Here is a 23,900-nt window from a genome sequence, read left to right on the forward strand (position 1 = left end):
GTTCATGGGCAAAATTTGTTATTTGTTTGTAAGTACGTGAGTGGCCGCCCCACCCTGCATACCCCTAAAATTGGACATATTGGTGGAATATGGCAAAATTGTAGCAATTTGTTGCTCCAATGTGATTTTCGGGAGTGGAGTATCAATATGATATCCACTTTTGGGGCAAAGAGTTTGGCTACTCCGATCCACCGCCGTACCAGCACCCCCAAACAAGACTTATTCCTGACGCGACCGAATAGGGCTCAGACAAAATAAGACAGTCAAAGAAGGCGCAGTGGAGCGGGTCCTGTCCAGCTTGTATAAACATATTTATATATATTTATGTATATATTTTAAATTTTATATTCGACCAATTTTAACTTATACTGCAATAATTTGGGGATTAGTCCGATGCTCACAAAATTTGGCACGAAAGTTTCTCTTGTGACTCTTTGGATCACTGACAAATTTCACCAACATCGCCTCAGATAAAGCCCCCATATGTATATGTGTCTCCCGATTTTCACTTTTAGGGCCAACCGATCTTTTCAAAACTTTGCACACCAATTTTCTTTATGACTCACACATTGTGTACGGATTTTGGTCGAAATTCTTTATATCAAATTTAAGTTACGACTTAGCTTCTATACCCATATGGTGTAGGGTAAAACTCAGAACGCGCTGTGTAACACTATTCCACTGTAATTTTGAGAATCTGTAAAATTGATTCTTTTCCTCAGTTTCTAAGGGGTTTTTTAATCATGCTATTTAACAACTCACCAACTATAAATTTCATTACGCTTTAATAAACAAAATATTCGCGTGAAAATCTGATGCAATTCTAAGAAACGAACCGCTCACACCTTATAACATACATGCGTCAAGACCTGTATTTTTGGATGGATGGACGACAAAGTACGAGTATGCTAGTGTCAAGCGATCTCATTTCATTTTGCAATATTTGTGTAATTCCTGAGTACATACGTAATGAAAACAAATTACATCGGGGCCTATAAGCGATGAAACAACAACATGATAGCGTGGCCAAATGGACACTCACTGGCAATAGAACTTACCCAGGACTTTAACATCGACCGAACGTTGCGACGTGTAGTTGTGCTTGTTTCGGGCTATGCATGTGTATGTACCTTGGTCGGCTGTACGTTGGACATTCTCGATGAGCAACGTGCCATTTTGGACACGCTGTCATATGTTGGTGGGTAGTTTGACGCCGTCTGATGATGCAAACAAGAGCGGATGGCGAGTTGTTGCATTCATTTGGTTTCGTTTAGGCAGAGGTAGAAGGTGGGGATGGAAGTGAAATAAATTGAATTGATTTATGAAATATGCAGTCCGAACTCGTACATATGCACATGAAGTTTTCTTTATTCCTCTGAATGGACGAACACACATACCTTTCTCGATGATAATGCTATCAATGGGATATCCTGCCACAGGACATTTGAGGAAAAATGATTTGCCAGCAACAGCAGACAACTTTGGCATTGGACGTATGTAAGGCATACCTAAGTTGGAAGAAAAAGAAGAAACGAGTTATGGCATAATGTGTTTGTGTGTGCCATGCATGCATAAATGTGACATATCTTTCTATCTCTTATCCTCTCCTTTGCTTCGCATACCGTTGCAATCAAGTTAAAATTACTCACCATAAATATTCAGTCGAGCAGTATGTGATGCTTCACCGGCACGAGAAATTGCTTTGCATTCATAGTCACCTCCGTCCTCTGATTTGACTGCAGAAATATTAACGTGGCTAATGACGTCACCGAACATGGTAACATATTGTCCAATCATAAGTCGGTCATTCTGCAAAAACACAAAGTGAACTACATTCAGTAACTTGTTCTAGAGATAACGAAACCTCAAGGTATGAATGCAACACAAATACATAGATGAATGTGCCATGTACATGTGTAAGTCAAAGATATTTTATGGTCAAGTCCACCATAATTGTTAAGCATGAATACTTTTCCTTGGATCCTGTTCTGGTAAAATCTATTGAGCAACATTCCAAAGTTAAATCTTCCCTTCTTACCACATTCTTAAGGTAATGAAGCTCGATTCCCTTCGGAATAAAATAGCTATAGTAATCAAATACATGACCGGCCATAATGTGCAAACATATATAATAGCTAACATAATTTACTAACTTGGCTATCACAGAACGCTTGTTCCTTTAGTCGAACTTAGAACAGATTTGCAAGCGTTTCCATTTTCGGCACTCCTTCTCCAATTTCGAACACCTAGTTTCGAGATGTCTCTCCACCTGGTCTTTCCATCTCAGTTTCGGTCTTCCTTTTTGCATGTACCACAACGATTACATTCAAAGTCTTCTTAGTCCCATACACTTCAAGTGCTGTCATTTTGATAAGTACTTGTTTCAAGACTATTCTAATCGTCTAATAAATATTTTTGCAGGATGCCTAATTTCACTCGGCAAAGTCTGAACTATGGAAGCACCAGCAATTGGTGAGCGATTGGAGACGTTTTTGGTCAAAGCTTAACCAACTTTAGAGGTTCATCTAGAAAGTCTCCCACGTTGGTGCATTTCTGCCATTTGAAATAATGCTTTAATGTACCAGGCACAAATCAGGGGCAAACTTCTCACATATCAATGAGTGCAGTCCGATTCAAGTTTAAGCTCAATGATAAGGGGCCTCCTTTTAATTTGGAGAGAAGTTTTACATGGCATAGTACCTCACAAATGTTGCCAGAATTAGAAGGGGAAAACCACCGCTGAAAATGTTTTCTGATGGTCTCGCCAGGATTCGAACCCAGGCGTTCAGCGTCATAGGCGGACATGCTAACCTCTGCGCTACGGTGGCCTCCTGTTTGCGCCTGTTCCTTAGTGGAATGTTCATGGGCAAAACTTGCAACTTACCAGGCACAATACAAACCGATTACTCCGTGTTGCTGTTCTCTCGAATTATCGAGAAATGATTAATTGATTTCTTAACCGATTTAGTCTCAAAGTATGAAAATGGGACCTAAAGGGTTTGCTGATCTTTGTACAAACGGATTCTCGTATAATATAAGTTCTGTGAATCATATTGAACATGCATAAGTTCTACTAGTGCATTCACGTGGACTAATATGTTCGCATACCCAGTGGCGTGATCTCGTACCGCTCTTAATATTGGCTTTTAGTAGCCAACTAGCTGAATAGGGCCCGCTCCGCTGCGCCTTCTTGAGCTATATGTAGAATAAAATTATCCTTAGAATATGTATTTTCGACAATTATAGAGCTTTTAGTGAAATACCATGCTATGATAATAGAATATGCATATCGCATGACTAACAGTATAACAATGGAAGTGCCTTTATCTTAATCCTATATGATCTTTATTGGACTACGTCGTGCGTGTCATTTAAGTTTGGATATTAGATGTGCTCAATTCGTAAAAGACTTTATTTCAGCCCGATATTCTCATGATGTCTGATTAAGGGATGCTTTCGCGGGAGAGGTGGTCCCGTAGTGCTCTTCTCTCAAATACCATTTATTTAAACCCCATATTGCCATTGGTTTAATGAGAGTTTATAGGATGGGGCGACCCCCAAACGCTTGGCTCCGAAATTGGTTATTAAATTAATTTTCTAATCTCAAATACCTTTCATTTGAGCCACATATTGGCATGGTCGGTAAATTATTGCCATTTTGCGGGTTTTTCGGGAAAGGGCATGCCACAAGTAGATGGTCCCACATTTGGATATTCGTATTCTACTCGCAAATACCTTTATTTGAGCCCCATATTGCGATGGTCAGTAAATAATTGCTGCTTGTGGTGCATTTTGAGAAAGGGGTAGACCCCAGAAAATTGGTCCCGAAAGCGGATATCAATATCGAGCTCTACTCCCCAATATCATTCATTTGAACCCCACATTGACATAGTAGGTAAATATGCTCGATTTAGAGGTGATTTGGGGAGTGGTGTGGTCCCCAAACATTAAGCCCTGAAAATATATCAGCAACGTGCTCCATTCTCATATCTATATATCATTTACTTGAACCCTATATTGCCATTGGCCTCAAAATTGGCCTCGAGCAATATCAAGCAGCACTGGCTTGAAGACCCAAATTGGTGAGCAAATACGTCCTATTTGGGGGTTATTATGGTGGTGGGACGTCCCCTAGACAATTTGTCCCGAATGTTGATATCAGATTCGTGGTCTACTCCCAAATACCTTTCATTTGAGCCCCATATGGCTATGGTCGTAAATTTGTCCCCTTTGGGGGATGTTTTTGGGGAAAGGCGGCCCCCCAAACAATTGGTCCCATATTTGGATATCAGATTCGTATTCTACGTTCAAATACCTTTTATTTAAGCCCCATATCCCCATGGTCAGTAAATAAATTCTGTTTGGTCCCACATTTGGATACCAGATTCGTATTCTACTCGCAAATACCTTTCATTTGATTCCCATATTGCCATGGTTGGTAAATATGTCCGATTTGGGGGTGTTTTGGGGGTTGGAGTGCTCCCCCTAAAAATTGGTCCGACAATTGGATATCAGATACGTTTTCTCATTCTTAATACCTTTCATTTAATATGTGTTTGGTATGTTTTAGGGTGGGGCAGCCCCCCTAGGTACCCCATCCGAAATTTGGATACCAAATTTTTATTTTTAGAGTACTATATAAGATCACGCTTAAATCGCACCACCCATCTCCAAGATCTGGCGTTTCTGAAAATTAGGGTAAGGGGGAGGGTCCGCCCCCCTTCAGATATCAAAAAATGTAGTACACTATTTTTACCACAAGGTCATTGTGCACCATCTGTGAAAATTTCAAGAAAATCGGTTCAGCCGTTTCGGATACACAAACAAATCTACAAACAAAAACAAATTGATTTTTATATATAAGACTAGCTGACCCGGGCCCGCTCCTCTGCACCTTCTTTTACTTTATATGGAACAAAAGTTTCCTTGGAATATTTATTTTCGACAATTAAAGATCTTTTAGTGAAATACCATGCTACGAAAATAGTATATCGCTTGGCTAAAAAGTTAAACAATATAAGTGCCTTTATTTGAATCCCATATGATCTTTATTGGTCTACGAATTTAAGTCTGGATGTAAAGTGCACTCCATTCTTAAAATACTTCATTTCAGCCCGATATTCTCATGATGTCTGACTTAGTGGTGTTTTCGGGGGAGAGGTGGTCCCCCAGATACTTGGCCCTGAAAAAATGTCAGCATCGTGCTCTTCTTTCAAATGCCATTTATTTAAACCCCATATTGCCATTGGCTTTAGAAGAATTTACAGGATGAGGCGTCCCCCAAACACATGGCCCCAAACTAGGTTATCAAATTCGTTTTCTAAACTCAAATACCTTTCATTTGAGCCACATATTGGCATGGTCGAAAAATTTTTTCCCTTTGGTGATGTTTTGGGGAAGGGATGATGCAATAAATACATGGTCCTACATTTTGATATCAAATTCGTATTCTACTCCTAAATACCTTTCGTTTGAGACACATATTGTCGTGATTGGTCTAAATATATGTTCGGTAGGTTTTAGGGTGGGGCAGCCCCCCTAGGTACCCCATCCGAAATTTGGATACAAAATTTTTATTTTTAAGTTACTATATAAGAGCACCACCCATCTCCGAGATCTGGCGTTTCTGAAAATTAGGGTAAGGGGGAGGGTCCGCCCCCCCTCAAATATCAAAAAATGTAGTACCCTATTTTCACCACGGGGTCATTTTGCACCAACTGTGAAAATTTCAAGAAAATCGGTTCAGCCGTTTCTGAGTCTATAAGGAACACACAAACATACAAACTAACAAACAAACACAAATTTATTTTTATATATAAGATTCGTATTCGACTCTCCAATATCTTTCATATTGTTTCATATTGTCATATTGTTTTGGAAGAAACGGGGGAGGGTCGAGCCCCATATTGTCATTATCGTCCAATAAACCTATTTTGGGAGGTTTTTTGGTCGGGGCGGACCTCCAATTACTTGGACCTAATTTTTAATCTGAAATTCGTACTCTAATCATGCATATTGTCCCGATGGGTCCACTTTAAGTTTGGGTGGTACATTTAAGGTAAGGGGGAGGGTCCGCCCACCTTCCGATATCAAATAATTTTATAGCCTATTGCTCCTTCCGGACCACTTCCCACAATCTGTGAAAATTTTACGGAAGTCGGTTTATCCGGTTTTGAGTCTATACGGAACTAACAAACAAACAAAACAACATACAAACAAACACTAAATTCACTTTTATACCCTTCACCATAGGATGGGGGCATAATAATTTCGTCATTCTGTTTGTTACTCCTTGAAATATTCGTCTTAGACCCCATAAAAAGAATATATTCTTGATCATTTTATTAAACTTTAAGTCGATCTAGCCATGTCCGTCCGTCCGTCCGACTGTTTGTCGAAAGCACGCTAACTTTCGAAAGAGTTAAGCTAGTCACTTGAAATTTTGCACAAATACTTCTTATTAGTGTAGGTCGGTTGGATTGTAACTGGACCATATCGGTCCATGTTTTGAAATAGCTGCCATATAAACCGATCTGAGCCTTTAGAGGGCGCTATTCTTATCCGATTTGTCCGAAATTTTGCATTACGTATTTCGTTATGATTTCCAACAACTGTGTTTAGTACGGTACGTACATAACCTGATATAGCTGTCATATAAACCGATCTGGGGTCTTGACTTCTTGGGCCTTTAGAGGGCGCAATTCTTATCTGATTTGTCTGAACTTTTGCATGACGTATTTCGTTATGATTTCCTACAACTGTTCTAGGTATGGTTCAAAGCAGTTCATAACCTAATATACCTGTCATATAAATCGATCTGGGATCGTGACTTCTTGAACCTCTAAAGGGCGTAATTATTATCCAATTTGACTGAAACTTTGAATAACGGTTTGTCCCATAACCTTCAACTTACGTATCAAATATGTTTCGAATCGGTCTATAGCCTGATACAGCTCCCATATAAACCGGTCTTCCAATTTAATTTCTTAAGCCTCTAAAGATCCCAATTCTTATTCGAATTAGCTGAAATTTTACACAATGACTCCTACTATGGTCTCCAAGATTCAATTGAATTATGGTCCGATTCCATAACCATTACTTGATATAGCTTCAAAAGCATATTATTTCTTATCTTTTATCCTTTGTTTGCTTAAAAAGAACTCGACAAATGCAATCCATAGTGGGGGGTATGTAAGATTCGGCCCGGCCGAACTAACTACGCTTTTATTTGTTTTGTATACAGATTCGTTTCCACTTCTCACGACTCTTACTCATCTTCTTAAGCTTAGATTAGGTTAGATCCGATACCCACTATTCCTCCATTGCTCTAAATATGCGGTCCAATGCATTTGTTAATTCGAATACTTTTATTAGGGATTTTTTACATGACTTGGGAAAAGGAAGAGTTAACAAGTAAGAGCGTGCTAAGTTCGGCCGGGCCGAATCTTATATACCCATAGATCGCATTTGTCGAGTTCTATGCGCGGTATCTCCTTTTAGACAAACATAGAATATTGAATAAGAACTGTTATCCTATTAGAGCTATACCAAGTTATAGTCCGATTCGGACGGTAAACGAATGATGAACATTGTAGAAGTCATTGTGTAATGTTTCAGTTCATTGGGATAAGAATTGCGCCTTGTAGGGGCTCAAGAAGCAAAATCAGGAAATAGGTTTATATGGGAGCTGTATCAAGCTATTGATCGACTCAGACCATATTAGACACTTATGTTGAAGGTCATAAGAGAAGCCGTTGTACAAAATTTCAGCCAAATCGGATGAGAATTGCGCGCTCAATTGGCTCAAGAAGTCAAGACCCAAGATCGGTTTATATGACAGCTATACCAGATTATGAACCGATTTGAATCATACTCAGAACTGTTGTTGAAAGTAATACCAAAACACTACGTGCAAAATTTCAGTAAAATGGGACGAGAATTGCGCCCTCTAGGGGCTCAAGCAGTCAAGACCCCTGATCGGTTTATATGACAGCTATTTCAAAACATGGACCGATTTACACCATACTTATCGTAGTTGTTGGAAGTGATACCAAAACACTACGTGCAAAATTTCAATAAAAAAGGAAAAGAATTGCGACCTCCAGAAGCTCAAGAAGTCGAGATCCAAGATCGGTTTATATGACAGCTATACCAGATTATGAACTGATTTGAACCATACTTGGCACAGTTGTTAAATATTATAACAAAACACGTCGTGCAAAATTTCATCCCAATCGGATAAGAATTGCTCTAGAGGCTCAAGAAGTCAAGACCCAAGATCGGTTTATATGGCAGCTATATCAAAACATCAACCGATTTGTACCATACTTGGCAAAATTGGATATCATAACAAAACACGTCGTGCAAAATTTTACTCCAATCGGATAAGAATTGCGCCTTCTAGAGGCTCAAGAAGGCAAGACCCAAGATCGGTTTATATGGTAGCTATATCAAAACATGGACCGATATGGCCCATTAAAAATATCAACCGACCTACACTAATAGGAAGTATTTGTGCAAAATTTCAAGCGGCTAGCTTTACTCCTTCGGAAGTTAGCGTGCTTTCGACAGACAGACAGACGGACGGACGGACGGACAGACGGACGGACATGGCTAGGTCGACATAAAATGTCACGACGATCAAGAATATATATACTTTATGGGGTCTCAGACGATAATTTCGAGTAGTTACAAACAGAATGACGAAATTAGTATACCCCTCATACTATGGTGGAGGGTATAAAAATATTGGTTTATTGGCTGTATCAGAAACGTATAAAGCATTTTTTCATATATATTGTATAAAATTGTGATAGAAACACCATAATGTTGTCCAAATAAATGCTAATGCTCGAATTCGTTTCGAAAATCCAAAATACGAAGAGTTTGTTTTAATTATCCAATGTTTTATAAGACGGAGTTTATATAGGATGGGGGTATACTGATTTCGTTATTCTGTTTGAATCTCCTCGAAATATTCATCTAAGTCCCCCTAAAGTGTATATATTATTGATCGTCGGGACATTTCAAGTCGATGTAGCCATGTCCGTCCGTCTGTGTGTCGAAAGCACGCTAACATTCGAAGGGGTAAGGTCGCTTGCAATTTTTTACAAATACTCCTTATTGGTGCAGGTCGGTTAGGATTGTAAATGGGCTTTATCGGTCCATGTTTTGATATATTTATCAAATATATCCATGAGCCACTAAAAGTCGCAATTTTTATTCGATTTGGCTGAAATTTTGCATGAGGTGTTTTGTTATGGTTTTCAACAACTGTGCTGACTATGGTTGAAATCGGTACTTAATCAGATATAGCTGTCATATAAACTGATTTGGGGTCTTGACTTCTTGAGTCCCTAGAGAGCGCAATTATTAAACGATTTTGCAAAAATTTTGCATGAAGAGTTTCATTACGACTTTCAACAAGTGTGCTCTGTATGTTTTAAATCGGTTCATAACCTGATATAGCTGTCATATAAACCGATCTTGAATTATCACTTCTTGAACCACTAGAGGGCGCAATTTTTATCCAATTTGGCTGAAATTTTGCATGCAGTGTTTTGTTATAACTTCCAACAACTGTGACAAATATGTTTTAAATCGGTTTATGTTTTAATATAGCTGCCAAATTAACCGATCTGGGATCTTCCGTTCTTGAGTCTATAGAGGGCGCAGTTATTATCCGATTTGGCTGAAATTTTGTACAACGGCTTCTCCCATGGCCTTCAACGTACTTTTCAAATATGGGCTATAGCCTGATACAGCTCCCGTATCAACCGATCTCCCTTTGTCATTTATATTCAAACGTGGCTCAAACTATTTTCATGAAATTTCCACAGATGGTTATAGGGTTATAATCTTTTTGGTGTCAAAAGGGGGACGGATAATCCTCCTTACGAAAAACTGAACAATTTGGGACTCAAATGAAAGGTGTTTTAAAGTAGAAATTTGTGTCTGGCACCTCAAAAACCCCTCAAAATTAAATCTATGCAATATAAGACTTAAATAAATGTTATTGGCGAGAAGAATATGAGTTTGATATTAAAAACGGGGAGTGGGAATTCCGACATAGCCAGGGGGCACAGGAGGACTGGCCTCACCACTGCAATTATTTTCATACCCACCACCGAAGGATGGCGGTATATTCATTTTGTCATTCCGTTTGCAACACATCGAAATATCCATTTCCGACCCTATAAAGTATATATATTCTTGATCAGCGTAAAAATCTAAGACGATCTAGACATGTCCGTCCGTCTGTCTGTTGAAATCACGCTACAGTCCTTAAAAATTGAGAAAGTGAGCTGAAACTTTGCACTGGTTCTTTTTTGTCCATAGGCAGGTTAAGTTCGAAAATGGGCTATATCGGACTATATCTTTTTATAGCTGCCATATAGACCGATCTTCCGATTTAGGGTCTTAGGCCCATAAAAGCCACATTTATTTCAATTTGGCCTAGATCGGCCCAGATTTGGATATAGCTGCCATATAGACCGATCCTGCGATTTAGAGTCGTAGGCCCATAAAAGTCACATTTATTATCCGATTTTGCTGAAATTTGCGACAGTGAGTTGTATTAGGCCCTTCGACATAATTCGACAATTTCGCTCAGATCGGTCCAGATTTGGATATAGTTGTCATATAGACTGATCTCTCGGTTTTAATTATTATTATTATTGATTATCTGATTTAGCTGAAATTTGGGACAGGGGGTTGTGTTAGGTATTCCGACATCATTAGGTATTCCGACATCAACGAGTAGACAAATACCGACACAACAAATAAGCATATCAGCTGACCTTATCCAACCAAGTTTAGTGATGGTAATCTACCGATAACAACAAAGCAAAAGTTATCGATATCTAATCTACTGCGATCGACAGCATTACCATTCATTGGCAGGGTTCGGAAATATGCAAGATAATTTTCAAACACCCAAGAGGAAACACAACGAAATATCATCGCCAGAAAAACCAAAGTCATCAACATCAAACATGGAGCCAACTGAACTCATAAAACTTATAAAAGAAACTATTAACTCCAATTTAGACGAAAAGCTCAAATCGCTACCTACGAAAGCAGACATAGAAGACATAAAATGCGAGATAATTGCTATCAGCACTGATATAAATGCACTGAAGTCAGAGAATCAGAGTTTGAAAGAAGAGCTAAGTAAAGTGAAAATAGAAAATAGTCAGTATAAAAAGGATATTACTTGGCTAGAAAATCAAATCAGGTCAAGTAAGTTATTTATTAAAGGCCTACCAAGTGCAAAAAATCCAAAAGAAGAGGTGCAAAAACTGTTCAGAGAAAAATTAAACGTAACGGCAAGTACGAAAAATGTCCGCAAAGTTTTTGACCGTAACGGAAAAATGGCAGTTATAGCCGAACTTGAGAACGAAGATGCTCTACAACAGATATTTCGAAATACAAAAAAATTGTCGGGCTCTGATATCTCTATTGAACGTGATATGATACCAAACAAGCAACAGCACAAAAAGACTTTTCTTATTCTTCGAAAACAAATTTTAGCGGTTAGCAAATAGCATAAAGTTGTTGTAAGAGAAGACAAGCTAAAAATAAAAGACCGTTGGTTTAAATGGAATTCCGATCACAAACTTGTATCTGGCAACGCTGATGGAGAAAAAGAACTTGTCAAATTATATGGGGAGGATATAAAAACTATTTGTTTAAATTATTATCAACTTAATGATGATTCGTATCCAAAAAACTAATAAATAATACACAAGCGATTAAACCGTATAATATTTCGATTTTATCGTACAACATTAATGGCCTAGAAAATAAGTATTTGTACCCAACTTTTTTTCAATATATCAAACAATTTGAGATTCTTATATTATTGGAAACGCACCTTGAACCGAACAAAATAGAAAGAGCAAAATCATATTTCAGCGGGTTTGATTTATTTTTTAAGCATGCGACACGCATTCATAGATACGGCAGAGCAATTGGAGGCTGTTTGATCGGTATAAGCAAACATCTACACGATACTGGTATTTCGCATGAAGTTATTGATATAGGGGAAACCCCGCTTTTAAAATTGTACACAATGGAAAATACTTACAGCGTAATACCTCAATACTTAAGACCTGCCAATTGGGACAATGACTTTGAAAAACTGGCAAAGTATTTTCAAGACATACATAGAAATACAAAACCCTATACTCATAGGTGATTTTAATGTCCGAATCGGAGAAACAAACCAGAATATCGGAGAAATATATAAAAGTAGCTTTTGCTCAGGATATGATTGCAGAAAATCAAGAGATAAAACTGTAAATCAAAAAGGTGCTAAATTTATACAACTATGTGATAATTATAACATGCTTATTTTGAATGGAATAACGAAGGGTGATGAGGATGGAAAATTGACATACATTACGACATTGGGTGAGTCAGTAAACGACATATGCGCGGTATCTAAGGAAATTTTGGGAAAGATTGAAGAGTTCAGAGTGGAAGATAAAGTATGGTCAGATCATTTCCCTATCCTGACGAAAATAAATATTGAACCCACTTCACGAACGGGGGAAAAGATGTCTCGATTGCCAAAATTGATATGGAAAGATGAAGAAAAGGATAATTATCAAAGAAAGATAAATGAAAGTATACATACGTAATATCGCTGGTGTAAATCACATCAACCTCAACGATATTAACCAAATAATAGTGAAATCCGCTTCAAAATTGATTAATCACAAAAAGCCTTTTGAGCCGAAAAATAAATGGTACAACAAAAACTGTAATAATGCAAGAATGAAAAGTTTTAAGCTCTTAAAGGTGTAGAGGACAACAAGGAATTTGGAAGACAAGAGACGATATATAGTCGCACAAAAAGAGTACAAAACTGTATGCAGTACCAATAAATCCGTGTATTACAATACAATAGCCAACAAACTAAATAACATCAAAAACTCCAAAGAATGGTGGAAAATGGCGAAAGAAATTCGTAACCAATGTAACCTCGTGGGCTCAAATATTACCCCAGATGCCTTTAAATCCTACTATGAAAACTTATTAAATAAATCTCAAGAGACTCTTATTCACTATGCTTCCCCTTATAAAAATGATATGGATCTCGATAGGCACTTTACGATGTCGGAACTGCAGAAAATGCTAGTGAAAGTTAAAAGAAATAAGGCACCCGGCGAGGATAGGATACCATATGAGTTCTTCATAAACGGCACCGAAGAGTTTAATAGTCTGCTGTTAAGAATATACAATACCATTTATTCGAGTGGGGAAATTGATCCTGTATTCACAAAAACTATTATTTACCCAATTCATAAGAAAGGTGATCTAAACGAGCCGTCAAACTACAGGGGCATTTCATTTATGAATTGTGTGGCGAAGTTATTTATGGGTCTTATAAATGAAAGACTATATAATTGGGTTGAAAACTATCAAATTCTTACAGAATACCAAGCTGGATTCCGGAAAAATTATTCAACGGTTGATAATATATACAATCTGGCCTCGATCGTCCACTTGAAATTGGCAGAGAGGAAAAAAGTATATTGTTTTTTTATCGACTTCAAGGCAGCTTTTGACAATATATCAAGGCAAGCCCTTATATATAAACTATTTAGAATGGGTGTATCATATAAAATGGTCTCAATAATAGAGAAAATATTCAGCAACACGCAGTCAGCAGTATGGAACGGCAGGGAGCTATCTGAATACTTCGAAACAACCAAAGGCGTAAAACAAGGATGTCTTTTATCGCCGTTATTATTTGCCCTCTATGTAAATGACCTGCACGAGTTCATCGAAGGTGGTTTGTTTGTGGAAAATATTAACATCCGACTTCTCTTGTATGCAGATGATATCGTTTTCCTAGCAGATGACATAAAAGTACTACAGAAAATGATAGATAATCTGGAAATATACTGCAAAATGTGGAGTTTGGAAGTAAACCTAGCTAAATCCGAAATTATGGTCTTTAGAAATGGAGGAAAATTAAGCAAATACGAAAGGTGGATGTACAACGGCAGAGAAATTAAGATCTCCAACGAGTTCAAATATCTAGGGGTAGTCTTTACTCCGAAAATGAAGTTCAACAAACATGTACAAACCAGAAACAATGAAGCAAGAAACGCTATTAATGCCACATGGAACCAATTCATTGGAAGAGCAGATATAGATATGAATTCTAAATGGAAATTATTTTTAGCCGTTTGTAGATCTATACAAACATATGCTGCCGAAATTTGGGGCTTTTCACACTTCGAAGAGATTAATGCACTCCAAAGATATTTTCTGAAGCGAATACTTAGGGTACCAAGTTTTACACCAAATTATGTACTAATGCTGGAAACGGAAGTAGAAGACTCACAAATATACACGCTGGGAAAACATTTAAACTATTTGGGGCGAATTTTGTATTACTATACACAAAACAGGCTCCCAAATCAACTATCGGAGATATATATATATATATATACCAAAAAAATATATTTTGGGTAACAGAATTAAAAGACTTATCTCGAAGCCTACACGTTCAATGGCCACAAACGATGTCTTCACAAGGCAATTGGAACACTTTCTGCAATGATTTATTAAGTGGTATGAAACAACGATTGCATGAAGAAAGACAGTATAGAAAACAATTCAGCCAGAGCTGGCGAATATATAGATATTTAAACCCAAGCAGATCCCATCTTTACCTAAACAGAAAGTACTCTCAAGCGGAAATCGTGTGGATATTTAAAGCGCGCAGTGGAATGATCCCTCTACGGTGTAACAGTTTTGATCCCGATGTCTTAAATAAAGAATGTAAATTGTGTAACATGCATGAAATTGAAACAATGCAACATTTTCTGGGCATCTGTCCTATACTTCGGGAATTTAGAATGATATCATTCGGAAAGCCGATATTGAACGATGAGGAAATAATCAACATTCTTGATGGTACAGAAGAAGAAAATTGGCACAAATTAATAAATTATCTCGAAATGAGCTATAAATATAGGCAACTTTTAATAAATGAATTCAATTAAATAAGCAAATGCTTATATAATGCGACAGACGTATTTTACATTGTCGCTAAGTTATAAAATTACTTCTTAGAATTGTAAAAAAAAAGAAATGTATTTTTATGAAAATATTCAATAAAGAAGTTTACTACTACTACTACTACTACTACATCATTCCTCAGTTTGGCCCAGATTGGTTCAGATTTGGATATAGCTGCCATATGGACCGATCCTCCGATTTGGGGTCGTAGGCCCATAAAAACCACATTTATTATCCGATATTGCTGAAATTTGGGACAGTGAGTTGTGTTAGGCCTTTCGACTTCTTTCGTCAATTTGGCTCAGATCGGTCCAGATTTTGATATAGCTGCCATATAGACCTCCGTTTTGTGGTCTTAGGCCCATAAAAGCCACATTTATTATCCGATTTTGCTGAAATTTAAGACAGTGAGTTGTCGTAGGCCCTTCAACGTCGTTCGTTGATTTGGCTCAGATCGGTCCAGATTTGGATATAGCTGCTATATAGACCGATCCTGCGATTTAGGGTCTTAGGCCAATAAAAGCCACATTTATTATCCGACTTTGCTGAAATTTGGGACAGTGAGTTGTGTTAGGCCCTTCGACATAAATCGTCAATTTCGCTCAGATCGGTCCAGATTTGGATATAGCTGCCATATAGATTGATCTCTCGGTTTTAGGTTTTGGGGCCATAAATAGCGCATTTATTGTCCGATATCGCCGAAATTTGGGACAGTAAGTTGTGTTAAGCCCTTCGACATCCTTCTTTTATTTCACTCAGATCGGTCTAGACTTGGATATAGCTGCCATATAGATCGATCTCTCGATTTAAAGTTTTGGATCCATAAAAGGCGCATCTATTGTCCGATGTTGCCGAAATTTGGGACATAGAGTTAAGTTAAGCCCCTACACATATTTCTGCAATTTGATCAAGATTTGCATATAGCTGCTATATGGACCGATATCTTTATTTAAAGTCTTGGCCCCAAAAAAGGCGCATTTATAATCCAATTTAATTGAAATTTGACACATTGACTTATGTTAGGCTTTTCGACATCCATGTTGTATACGGTTCAGATCGGTTCATTTTTAGATATAGCTACTAAAAAGACCAATATTTTGTTAAACACAATTGAACAATGACTTGTACTTATTATTATTTGGTCCAAATCGGATCGTTTTTTAATATAACTGCTATGGGGCATAAGGTATACTATTTTCACCGGATTTTGATGAACGGTGGTTCACATATATACCCGAGGTGGTGGGTATCAAAAGTTCGGCCCGGCCTAACTTAACGCCTTTTTACATGTTCTAAAACAAAATGTCAAAGAAATGTTCTCTAAACACAAAATTTCCATAATATTTTTATGAAATTTTTCTTTAGACAAACTTTTAATGAAATTTTGTCCACAAAATATCAATGAAGTTTTCATTGCAGACAACATTTTATTAAAGACAAAATTTGATGAAAAAGGTTCTCGAAATTAAATTTTTTAAAACACAATTTGAACAAATTTTTTTCTAAATTTCAATAACATATTTCCTAAAGACAAAATGTTTATTGATTGTATTGTATTATCTAAAGACAAAACTTTACTCCGGGCTACTCGAAATTTTAAAAGCAACTTTTCAGTGAAATGCTCTTTGAAGGCAAGGATTCCATGAAATTTACATAAGGGATACACTTTAAAGAATATATTTTTAAAGACAAAATTAAAAAAAAAAAAATCGGAAAAATAATTTAAAAAATTAAATACAACCATTTCAATTAATTATTATCTGTATAAATTTAAAATATGAATGAAAGGCCAAATTTTTTAATTTTTTTCAAAGACAAAAGAAAAAAAGGAACATTTGTTTTTAAAACATAATTATAATAAAAAAATTTTCCAAAAAAAAAAAAAAAATAAAAATAACAATGAAGTTCTTTCTAAAGACAAAATTTCAATAAGTTTTTATTTAAAGGCAAAATTTCAGTGAAACTTTTTCTTAAGGCCAAATTTCAAAACACTAATTTCTTAGGAGAAAATGTCACTAAAATCTCTTTATAATTTTTTCTCGACAAAAGCGAAGAAAACTTTTCTTGAAAGACATTTAACAAAATGTTCTCTAAAGATAAATTCTATAACATTTTATAAATTTGAACAAATTTTGTTTTGAAAAGTAGGAAACCAATAATGAATACGTGAAGAAGTGTGAATTAAACTTGAACAACAACTACAAAAAAAGATTTCTTTCTTTTTGTTTTTGCTTCTTAGGCCATACAAATATCCAATTTTCAGCAGGGCTGAAAAAACTGCTTTTACAGCATGCCTTCTAATAATGGTACATTCGCAGGTCTCTTAAATGGACATTTTTGCAAACCCTTCACAAGGGATATTTCGAGCAATGGGATGTGCATGACATCGTGTCAATGACACCCAATGTTATTTTGAAATGGTGTTAACATTTGTGTGGATGTACTGCTAACTGCCTTTGTAGGCATGTGTGTATGCATCTATTTCGCCTCTTTCCGCCACTGGGTATATTGTTGATGCAAAAATATAAATATGCATACATAACTATAATGAATTTTTGAGGCCAAAAGTGTATGCAGTTGCAGCTTTTGTAATGCCATATGCCGAACAAATGTTTCTATGTTTTTGCTAGACATGTGACGCTAGAGCATAGTGTGATCAAATCTGTTGGCCAAAAACCGGATGTCCGAATTCCTTTTTTTCCTCCCCATTTAAGATCCTTAGTAATTAGGTTTTCGATGGGCCAGCGCAACTAACCATTTTAAAGAAGGTCTATCGGTTTTTCGTGAGGTGTGATGACTATCTAACAAACAAACTAAATTTTTCAGTGACTCACTTTGACAGCGTTTGGAAGCCAGGATTGGCAGTTCTGGCATACGATTTTTGGTATGGTGTTGACCTCAGCGATTAGGTTTTTATCACCTCAATCGTCACAAAATGCCACCCCTTCATATATCTTTCATATTTTTTTTTGTATAAATCTTCTTTTATTCGCAATCTATTTACAGGAAACAATAAGCAGATTTAATTGACACTTAAAATAAACAGAATTGCCCAAGTTCCATTGATCTTAGCAAAACATATATTTTTCATATTTGATTTTATCCAGTTTGAAAATAACTACGATTAAATGTATCTAAATAAAAGGGAGATCTAGAACATGGTGTCTCTTTAGTCTTCTTACTTCATTTGTATCATCCAATAATTTAATGGCTAATACATTGCAATGATTACTTAATCTATTTAATCTATTTTTTCATCCTTATTAAAAGGAATATCAAGGTCTTTGTGAATATTGTAATTTTTGACAAACCATAGAGAGCCAGTGATCATTCTTATGCAACACTATAGAGTTGCTAGCTGTAACTCCATACCCCATTACTGAATCCCAAATGTCCATATTGATTTTAGAATAGTTTTGTAAAGAAACACTTTGTTGTTTAAAGTCATTGAAGATCTCGGGCTTAATAACCATTGCATTTTCTTGGTTTTAAGATTTAGTTGAAGTGTTTTCATCCGAATGTGTTCATTCCACGTTAATCTCTTGTCAATGAATCCCAAGCAACTGGATTAAGGTAACATAGTTCCATTGAATAAAGGCGGGGGACATTCTTCTCTTCTGAGGCCAAATGACACATGAACAGATTTTTCAGCATTCACTTCTATATTTCTCTTTTTGTACCATTCCTGTACTATCGATCGATGTCTTTGGATTTTATTTGTGGCCTGTCTATGACAATCACTTGTAGGACTGATTCATATGCATATGTTGCCACAGATATATCGTCAGAGACTGGCATGTCATAGGTAGCGATTGCTTATAAAACAGGCCCTAGCACACTGCCTTGTGGAAATCCTGCATTTATCATTCCGATTTCAGAATCCATACCCTTGATACTCACATAAAAATTTCTTTCATGCAAGTACGATTTCAACAGCAGATAAAATGGAGTGGGTAAAAAATGTTTCAGTTTTAATAATAATCGTTTATGCCATACCCAGTCGAAAGCCAGTTTAACATCTAAAAACACTGACGAACAATACATTTTATTCTCCAAGGCATCTCGTATAATATTGACTACTCTGTGACACTGCTCAGAGGTGTCATGTCCTTGACGAAACCCAAATCGATGATCCGGCAATATATCTAATGATTGCAGAAAGGTAGACAACCTTTTCGGGGAAGCTTTTCAAATAATTTCGATAACACAGGTAGGAGACTGATTGGCCTATACGAAGATACAGCATTTTCGGGTTTTCCAGGCTTTGGAACCATTGTAATTTTAGCACATTTCCACTTTTTGGGAGAGTAACTAAGTCTTAGGATTGAGTTGAATATTACAGTAAGTAGTACCAAACCTTTTTTGGTAGAGATTTGATAAATTGTCCATCAATTGACTCATAGCCGGGTGATTTTTTCATCAACTTTTTTATTTCACTTCTGACTTCTCCGATCGTAAAATGTTTAAAAGAAGGGTACATCTGGCAAGCAGTTTCAAGATAATTCGAAACTTCTTTTGCATGGAGGTTGTTACATAATGAAAATGGCATTTGATCTACCCCAACTTCAATTGGCATTTTTGATTGGAACGTCTCTCCTTTTAGGACATTTTGAGATATTTCGTTGCATTCAAAAGACTGTTTACGTTGTTGTTGTTATTAGTATTGAGGCTGTTTAAAAAAATTTTATATTTAATTTTTTTTATTTCTTTAAGCTTTTACTTGAGATAGTTAGAAGAACGGTTAAAATTAGTTTAATCTCATGTATTACGAGTTCTGTGCCAAATTCTTCGAAACGTCCTTTTTGACTTTAAGATTTTCAATTACTTCATCTAATTGATATAAATTTTTAATTTCTATATATAAAATAATTCTTTCATAAAGGAAATTTTGAGAGATGTTTACAATAGTACGATTTGTGATAAGCTTCTTTTTATACCCTCCACCATAGGATGGGGATATACTAATTTCGTCATTCTGTTTGTAACTCCTCGAAATATTCATCTGAGACCCCATAAAGTATACATATTCTTGATCGTCGTGTCATTTTAAGTCGATCTAGCCATGTCCGTCTGTCTGTCGAAAGCACGCTAACTTACGAAGAAGTAAATCTAGCCGCTTGAAATTTTGCATGAATACTTCTTATTAGTGTAGGTCGGTTGGTTTTGTAAATGGGCTATATCGGTCCATGTTTTGATATAACTGCCATATAATCCGATCTTGGGTCTTGATTTTTTGAGCCGCTAGAGGGCACAATTCTTATTCGATTTGGCTGAAATTTTGCATGAGATGTTTTATTATGACTTCCAACAACTATGTTCAAATCGGTCGTAAACCTGATATAGCTGCCAAATAAACCGATCTTGAACATTGACTTCTTGAGCCACTAGAGAGCGCAAAACTTATCCGATTTGGCTGAAATTTGGTTTGTTATGATTTCTAACAACTGTGTCAAATATGGTTTTAGTTGGTTCATAACCTGATATGGCTGCCATATAAACCCAACTGGAATCTTGATTTCTTGAGCCTCTAGAGGTCGCAATTATTATCAGATTTGGTTGAAATTTTGAACAACGACATCTTTCATGACCTTCAATATACGTGTCAATCATTATCAGATTTGGTTGAAATTTTGAACAACGACATCTTTCATGACCTTCAATATACGTCAATTTTGGTCTGAATCGGTCTATAGCCTGATATAGCTCCCATATAAACTGATTTCCCTATTTAACTTCTTGAGCCCCTAAAGGGAGCAAATTTTATTCGAATTGGCTGAAATTTTTACAAGACTTCTACCATTGTCTCCAACATTGAATTCAATTATGGTCCAAAATGAACGATAACTTGATATTACAGCTCCAATATCACAGCAATTACGTTCTTTCATCATATGTTTGCATAAAAAGATATACCGGGAAAACCCTTGACGAATGCGATCCATTTTGGAGGGTATACAAAATTCGGCCCGGCCAACTTAGCACGCTTTTATTTGTTTCTTTTTTTTTGGCAAGGTTTGTACTAAAATTTATATTAATTGGGCTGTAGTCACTTCCAACGATATGTATTGTAGTTGATTTCGAGATATTCCAAGATAAACTCTAAAATCCCGAAGGTCCGGTATTTTATTGGTATCTGTGGGCCAGTATACGTACTGGGCTACCTGTTGACAACACATTATAATGGTTTCGAGATATATATATTGAAAAAGCTCTCTTCCTTTTGGATTACATAAACGAGACCCCCACTTAATGTGTTTGGCATTAAAATCACCAGCAACAATTAATCTGTTGCCAAGACTCTTAAAAAAGTTTTCATATTGACGACATTTTATAGTGTGTCTCGGTGGAAAATATACCGAGTATACGGATACCTAGGTATTCTCACAATAAACTTGACGCCCGCCGCTTGAAGAAAATGTTAACTTATTGGTTTTGCGATTTCGTAGTTGATGTTTGATTTAATAATAACTGTTATCAGGGTGGTTTGATGTTATTAAATCATAACCATTTTGGGAACAGAAAAAAATAGCATGGCGCTGAATACGGTGGCTGTGGCGGGATTACGGTATTTTCTTCGGCCAAAAAATTATAAACAAGCTATGACTAGAGAGCATTCCCATTGTGATGTTGCAATTGGTTACGGATTTCCTTGTAAACTTTTTATTGTTCCAAATTGACACATTTTGAAACGAACTTGTTCGTAAGACCTTTATGCTCAAAATTTTCAAAAAAAAATATATGGTACTTCTTTGCCGACATGCTTATGTAGGATTGGTTTAGGTTAGAGCTGGCAGAATGTCGATGGAGCTATGGATATTTTATTATTTTAACTGATATCAAGTGATATTTTTACTATCGATACTATCGGCAAGATTTAATAAATATAATCCATCCGACTCTGCATGTATCCTGTAAGATACATTGCGCCTAAAGAAGGCGCAAATTTTGTACAATGATTTCTCTCATGACTTCCAACTGACTATATTAAATTTGATTTTATTCGGTCTGTGCATTGATATTGCTTTGTTATTAAATTCGATCTCCTGATTTTTATACCCTCCACCATAAGATGGGGGTATACTAATTTCGTCATTCTGATTGTAACTACTCGAAATATTCGTCTTAGACCCCATAAAGTATATATATTCATGATCGTCGTGAAATTTTATGTCGATCTAGCCATGTCCGTCCGTCTGTCCGTCCGTCTGTCTGTCGAAAGCACGCTAACTTCCGAAGGAGTAAAGCTAGCCGCTTGAAATTTTATGAATATGAACCGATCTTGGGTCTTGATTTCTTGAGCCTTTAGAGTGTGCAATTCTTATCCGATTGGAATGAAATTTTGCACTACGTGTTTTGTTATGATATCCAACAAGTGTGCCAAGTATGGTTCAAATCGGTTCATAACCTTATATAGCTGTCATATAAACCGATCTTGGGTCTTGACTTCTTGAGCCTCTAGAGGGCGCAATTCTTATCCAATTTGAATGAATTTTGGCACGTAGTATTTGGTTATGATATCCAACAATTGTGCCAAATATGGTTCAAATCGGTTCATAACCTGATATAGCTGTCATATAAACCGATCTTGGGACTTGACTTCTTGAGCCTCAAAAGTGTGCAATTCTTATCCGATTGGAATGAAATTTTGCACGACGTGTTTTGTTATGATATCCAACAACTGTGCCAAGTATGGTTGCAATCGGTTCATAACCTGATATAGCTGCCATATAAACCGATCTGGGATCTTGACTTCTTGAGCCTCCAGAGGTCGCAATTATTATTCGATTTGGCTGAAATTTTGTACGACGGATTCTCTCATGACCATTAACATACGTGTTTATTATGGTCTGAATCGGTCTATAGCCCGATACAGCTCCCTTATAAATCGATCTCTCTATTTTACTTATTGAGCCCACAAAGAGCGCAATTCTTATTCGAATTGGCTGACATTTTACACAGGTCTCCAACATAAATATAATTTAATTTTGGTCCAAACCGGACCATATCTTGATATCGCTCTAATCGCAGAGCAAATCTTTTCTTATATCCTTTTTTTTTTTTGCCTAAAAAGAGATGCCGGGAAAAGAACTCGACAAATGCGATCCATGGTGGAGGGTATATAAGATTCGGCCCGGCCGAACTTAGCACGCTTTTACTTGTTACTTTTCATTTTCCTTTGCAATATAGGTGATGGGAAATTACCTATAGTTTCGATGCTATTGATATTTATTATTGGAAATATCGAATGATCCGATTATCGATAGTTTGACTGCTCTAAATCAGACCCACTAAGACATTTAAGTCCGTTGTGCTACAATATGAGAAGGAAGATGCCTTCTAGCTCCTAGCATTGAACTACGCATTAACATGTCTAATATGTTGCGAATGTTCACATTCTCTAAGTCAAACAAGTCTCCAAAAATGAAGGGTGATTTTTTAGCTAATACCTTTTGGCAACACTGGTTTAAGCAGCATACGCATGTTTCATATTTTGTTTCGGTGAAGATTTTATTTCACGTACGGTACCGTTCAATTGGCTGCCTAGAACGTGCTATAAAACGCCTTTAGACCATTTTTTGTGGGGCTATGTTAAAGCTCTTGTCTATACAGACAAGTCCACTTCAATTGACGCATTGGAAGACAACATTTATTCGTGAGATACCGGCCGAAATATTGGAAAGAATATGCCAAAATTGGACTAAAAAATTATACTGACTGTTTATGTTTTAAGATAGATTTATCAAAAATCGGCTTATCTTGCCAAAGAATTTAGTGTACGTCGCACAGGGGCTAAACGGCTACAACTTTTTATATGTTGATCTTAGCGTTTCAAAATGTTCTAGACATTTGTAGAGGAGGAC

General features: G+C 36.6%; 1 protein-coding gene across 1 annotated transcript in view; it reads right to left on the reverse strand.

Annotated features, from left to right (window-relative positions):
* The window catches only part of LOC106093635 (cell adhesion molecule Dscam2), a 367,625-nt gene that overhangs the window by 150,987 nt on the left and 192,738 nt on the right, over positions 1-23,900 (reverse strand). Inside the window, 3 exon segments of the mRNA XM_059365962.1 lie at positions 1,059-1,217; positions 1,398-1,508; positions 1,650-1,809. Coding sequence (XP_059221945.1) covers positions 1,059-1,217; positions 1,398-1,508; positions 1,650-1,809 — 430 coding nt within the window.

Source organism: Stomoxys calcitrans, chromosome 3 (genome assembly GCF_963082655.1).
Source record: "Stomoxys calcitrans chromosome 3, idStoCalc2.1, whole genome shotgun sequence".
NCBI classification, from domain to species: Eukaryota; Metazoa; Arthropoda; class Insecta; order Diptera; family Muscidae; genus Stomoxys; species Stomoxys calcitrans.